We start from the raw sequence: 6,000 nt of genomic DNA, 5'->3' as shown, positions 1-6,000 counted from the left end.
AGAGCACCAGAAACCTCGCATATTGCCGGACAGTGTCATAGGCCATGTTTTATCATTTACTTTCCAAGTGCTCCCTCTAGTGTTAGTTTGTGAGTATGCATGTAGAAAAGTTTGTGATTTTACTGATATGCAAAAAAAAAAAAAAGTCTGATTTTCATCAGTGTTTGGTCAGTGTGTTAGTTTTTATCATCAGTGATTTTTCTAACACGAAAAAAATAAATAAATTGCAAAATTTATACTCCGGACAACACAGTATGGCAATGTGCGAAGCCAGTGATTTTTCACAGACCCATAGACTTGTATTGGGTAATTTTTGTTCCTGACCTGAATCTCCTCAAAATGACGTCTCCTTAATTTTGGTTTCACACATGTGTTTACAGCTCCATACACTATAATGGGTATGTGTTCTATTTGTAAAAACTATTATTTATTTTTTATTTATTAAGAATAAAACATGGGTAAAAAACAGATGTCTGAATGAGGCCTTAGATAAAAAGAAAAGAGTCTAGACAGATGACACATTGAAAGTGACCTGCGCAGTTTAATAGCGGTGTGTAAATAAGACCGAGAAGACATCAGTTCCTTATCGTATTGCTGGGAGTCTTGTGCGAGGCAGCGTGGAGGAAGATCTGTTGAGGTTGTATTCCTGCAGCACTGTCCATGCCTGTAAACGACAGTACGTACAGTACAGAGAACAGAGCCGGCACCACAATCATCGTCTCTACTAATCTACAGTCACACCGCATTGTCTATAGCATCTAAAGATAATAATCTCATAATAAAATCTGATACATTAAAATACAAGAGGCCACGTGTCCATCATGTAGGAGGACCAGAAATCCGGCAATGCTGGAGGTAGACGCTCTTGTGTTACCGTTTCTTGATGAGCCCTATTTAAAAACACATAAATAAAATCCAAGAAGTTGACGACTGCGATGCTTTGGAATGGACAAGTGTCATTGATGTCTCATCTGCGTCACACGAGGAACATCCAGTCACTGGGAGTGCGGCCATACTGGAAGGAGACAGACTGTGATCAGCATGGTCGATCAGCGAGATTAAATTATTAGTCAGTTTTACATACAATTAAAAATGTTTTTCATTTATGGACAAGGCAATTTTGTTTTTGCAGTTTCATTCCCACCATCTGAGAGCCTTAAGCTTTTTATTTCTGTATTGACTTTTTGGCAAACATAGTGTAATTCCCCTTCATCTCTAAACTCTTGGAGTGCTTGGTCTACTCCTGCCTAACCTGTTACCTCTCCACTCACTCTCTTCTAGACCCATCACTGTCCGTCTTCTGCCCCCTACATTCTACAGAAAATGCACTCATCAAAGTGACCAATGACCTTCTGACAGCAAAACGTAATGGTGACTACTCTCTGCTCATTCTTCTTGACCTCTCTGCAGCTTTTGACACCGTTGACCACCATCTCTTACTCTCTATGCTCCACTCAATCGGCATAAAGGACACTGTTATCTCCTGGTTCTCCTCCTACCTATCTGACCGCTCTTTCAGTGTATCGTTCGCTGGCTCCATTTCTTCCCCTCTTCCTCTCGGTATTGGGGTTCCTCAGGGTTCAGTCCTTGGCCCTCTTCTCTTCTCTCTCTACACGGCCCCAATTGGACAGACCATCAGCAAATTTGGCTTTCAGTACCATCTTTATGCTGATGACACAACTATACACCTCATCCCATGACCTTTACCCCCACTGTACTACAGAATACCAGTGACTGTCTGGCCACAGTTTCCAACATCATGTCCGCTCTCTATCTGAAACTCAACCTTTTCAAAACTGAACTTCTTCTGCTTCAGCCGTCTACTCACCTCCCTAAATCTGACATCTCCCTCTCCGTGTGTGGCACACAATAACGTCGATCCAGGAGGTGCACTGTTTGGGTTTTATATTTAACACCAATCTTTCCTTCACCCTCCATATACAATCTCTTGCCCGCTCTTGTCGCTTGCACCTGAAGAACAACTCTAGAATCCGCCTCTTTCTCACCTTGGAAACAACAAAAACCCTCACTGGTGCCCTGATCCACTCCCGCCTTGACTACTGTAACTTTCAATTAATTGGCCTCTCCCTCATTCGACTTTCCCCTCTCCAGTCCATCCTTAACGCAGCAGCCAGGGTCATCTATCTGGCTAATCGTTACTCGGACGCTTCCGCTCTGTGCCAGTCATTGCACTGGTTACCCATACATTGTAGGATCCAATTTAAATTGCTTGTTCTCACCCACAAAGCTCTCCACAGCGGAGCAACCTCCTACATCTCCTCCCTGATTTCTGTTAATCGGCCTACCCGTTCTCTACGCTCCGCAAGCGACTTTCGACTAACATCCACACTAATCCGTACCTCCCACTCCCGACTTCAAGACTTCTCCCGAGCTGCACCTATTCTTTGGAATGCTCTACCCCAAGAAATTAGGTCGAACCACAACTTACACAGTTTTAGGCGCTCCCTAAAAACACACCTGTTTAGGGCGGCCTATCACGTTCCCTAATCGAAGTCCTTTTATATATATATATATATATATATATATATATATAGCCCATTCATTAGTTCTCCAAACATAATTCTCCATCAAACTCCACCGCACCCAAAAGCACTACAGATACTGGCTGGGGATGAGCTCATGCAGCCTTTATCTATCCCTCATCCCCTCAAGATGTCTGGACCATCATTGTAAATAAGCCCCTGTACTTTGTGTCACCCCCACCTCATTGTATATTGTAAGCTCTTACGAGCAGGGTCGTCATTATTTTTGCTTTAATTATTGTATTATCTTTAGCTATGTTACTTATGACTGTTGGATATGAACCTCTGAATTGTAAAACGCTGCGGAATAAGTTGGTGCTATATAAATAAAGATTATTATTATTATTATTATTATTAATGGGACCATGTTAGGGTATATATGATGAATTTAATTGTTATTAAAAAAATTTTGGAGGCTGGGGTTGAAATGAATAAATTAAAAACAGCAATTTTGATATTCTTTGGGGGTATTCATTTATGGTAGTGATAGGCATTAAACAAGTACAGCCAGGCTATAGCAGTGGTCCCACAGTCGCAGCCGTGCTCCGGCAGTCACCCCACAGTCGCAGCCGGGCTCCGGCAGTCACCCCACAGTCGCAGCCAGGCTCCGGCAGTCGCCCCACAGTCGCAGCCAGGCTCCGGCAGCCGCCCCACAGTCGCAGCCAGGCTCCAGCAGTCGCCCCACAGTCGCAGCCAGGCTCCAGCAGTCGCCCCACAGTCGCAGCCAGGCTCCAGCAGTCGCCCCACAGTCGCAGCCAGGCTCCAGCAGTCGTCACACAGTCGCAGCCAGGCTCCAACAGGTTGACGTCAATCATAACAGTAAAGATGCATTTACACTCACAGACTTGTTGCATCAAACAAATTCTAATCAGTTGTATGCTTGCTAATCAGGCCAACTGCACTTCCTATGTGCACAGCAAGATCGGTTATAGGCGGTTCTGTGTGGATAGGTTGCCATTGATCTTAACAGCACGTCTCCTTTTTTTTTTTTTTTTTTAACACAGGTCAATGTGCTGCCAAGCACAATGATTTTCAAGCAAGCTTAAAAATCATTTCACCCGACGAACGAGTGTTGCTCATTTGTTGAGTGATTGACAACCTGTCAACACCGCCCGATAATCGGTAAACATGTGTTCCTAGGAATGCTCAATTACGATAATAGGCCAGTGTGAATGCACTTTAAGTTACGGGATGGGAATTATTATTTTTTTGTGTCTATGGAGCTGGGAAAACCAGTCTTCTTCCATTTTCCTGTCTATAGATCAATGCGATATAAAATGGTCTGATTAGCATCGGGTCCTTAGTATGGTCTTTGGAAGGAATAAGTCATGTGACAAGTCCTTTGCACTGACCACACATGTGTTTATACATATAAATGTCCTGTGTGTATATGAGGAAGATCACCATCTCTGGCCTTTATATGATTTGTATCCTGCATTTTTACCAGTTTCCTCCTCAAATTGCAGTTGATTCTGAGTTGTTGAGAAGTCTAGCTGCTATGATATCTCCCATACACAAGCAGAGAAGGATTAATTTCCTAGTAAGTACTCAAACAGCAGCAGTGGAGGTATGGAGTAAATTATACAGCAGTACTGAGCAGTGTAGATGTGTTACTTCACTCCAAAACTGGTTTCACACTTGTTACAAAGGTCAGCATGATCTTTCTGTGTCTGCCCCTGCCTTTTTCCTTACTCCTGCAACCATAAGGTATGAAAGTAGGTGTAACCTGACACCTCACTGTTCAGCTTGGGTCAATGGAGTTCAGCTTAGGTTTGTTATTCAGAGTGGAAAGAGTTCAGGAGGCAAAGACAAAAGTGGAGAACGGCCTCAAACAAGCAGATTTTTCTAATAAGATATATTACAAAGTTTTTTTTATTCGCCTGTACAATTGATTTATGCATAATGTGTTCAGTTAACAGCTATATAGATTGACCCCCAGATATTTCAGATTATTGTAACTTCCCCTAGTTATATTTTAGCCTAATTTACCAACTTTTTACTGTGGAAAATAATTAGAAAGTACTCATGAAAATTGCATAATTGGGTAATAGTGCCCCCTACTGATCACAGCAGAACGCTTTCAACTTTCTACAAACTTTTAAAAACTATCAAAATAATCAGACCAGATGGAAGAGAGAGAAAATGAGTAGAAAACCTCTAAAGTGCTATTATATGCTGTGAAAGATCTTACCTGATTATTGTCAAGAAACGGGTATAAAGAGACATACCTGAATGTCTGTGAGCTCTTTCAAGAAGCGTTTTGCCATGTCGGGTCCATTTTCCATGGTGGGAATGAGGTAATTCTGAAAAATGACAGGTATAACTATATAAACAAGATGCATTAATGGGACACTAATATAAAATATTCATGATTACTGGATAATCAAAAAAAGTATATAAAGCTCAGAAGAGAATATATAATAAATCCAGGCAGCGCTCACTTCTCCATCATAAAATATCCGATTCACAGGACAAACCACACAGGCCGTCCCCGCTCCAAAGATCTCCTTTACTCGGTTGTCCTTCAGCCCTTTTAGCACATCAGCCATTGTAAATGAACGTTCGGAAACCTTGAATTCGCCCTGCAGGAGGCACAACGCAGGAGAAGGGTATAAGTTAGTGTGTACAATGCACAGTAACAGGCCCATTAATATTTTACCCCTTCTAACATCCGCTGTACTCGTATGATAGAATCTGCAGGCAGTTGTATAGATTGGACACCAGGTGGCGCCATAACACGTAAGATAATGTAATTATTCTTCATTGCGGAGAGAGGGGGGCACGGTCCTAGTATCAGTGGGGGTCTCCGACCAGACTGCCAACTAGTGTATCTAACAAGGCTTCTAGTATACACGTACCCCACCGTATCTAACAAGGCATCTAGTGTACACGTATCTAATAAGGTATCTACTGTACACGTACTCCACCGTATCTAATAAGGTATGTAGTGTACACATACCCCACCGTATCTAATAAGGTATCTAGTGTACACGTACCCCACCGTATCTAATAATGCATCTAGTGTACACGTACCCCACCGTATCTAATAAGGTATCTAGTGTACACGTACCCCGCCGTATCTAATAATGCATCTAGTGTACACGTACTCCACCGTATCTAATAAGGTATCTAGTGTACCCGTACCCCACCGTATCTAATAAGGTATCTAGTGTACACGTACCCAACCGTATCTAATAATGCATCTAGTGTACACGTACCCCACCGTATCTAATAAGGTATCTAGTGTACCAGTACCCCATCATATCTAATAAGGTATCTAGTGTACACCTACCCCACCGTATCTAATAAGGTATCTAGTGTACACATACCCCACCGTATCTAATAATGCATCTAGTGTACACGTACCCCACCGAATCTAATAAGGTATCTAGTGTACACATACCCCACCGTATCTAATAAGGCATCTAGTGTACACGTACCCCACCGTATCTAATAA

At 42.4% G+C, this 6,000-nt stretch overlaps 1 protein-coding gene across 1 annotated transcript in view; it reads right to left on the bottom strand.

Moving 5' to 3' along the window:
* Positions 1 to 405: 405 nt before the first annotated feature.
* Positions 406 to 6,000, bottom strand: part of LOC141172295 (branched-chain-amino-acid aminotransferase, cytosolic-like) — a 47,479-nt gene continuing 41,884 nt past the window's right edge. The window contains exons 9-11 of the mRNA XM_073656331.1: positions 4,985 to 5,125; positions 4,772 to 4,846; positions 406 to 1,015 (exon numbers count right to left, since the gene is read on the bottom strand). Coding sequence (XP_073512432.1) covers positions 977 to 1,015; positions 4,772 to 4,846; positions 4,985 to 5,125 — 255 coding nt within the window. The 3' untranslated portion in view covers positions 406 to 976. The remainder of the gene's footprint in view (positions 1,016 to 4,771; positions 4,847 to 4,984; positions 5,126 to 6,000) is intronic.

The sequence above is a fragment of the Phyllobates terribilis genome, unplaced genomic scaffold, assembly GCF_046119375.1.
Source record: "Phyllobates terribilis strain yellow unplaced genomic scaffold, ASM4611937v1 Scaffold_12__6_contigs__length_324123572, whole genome shotgun sequence".
Taxonomy (NCBI): Eukaryota; Metazoa; Chordata; class Amphibia; order Anura; family Dendrobatidae; genus Phyllobates; species Phyllobates terribilis.
This window is presented reverse-complemented; position numbering and strand designations above follow the sequence as displayed.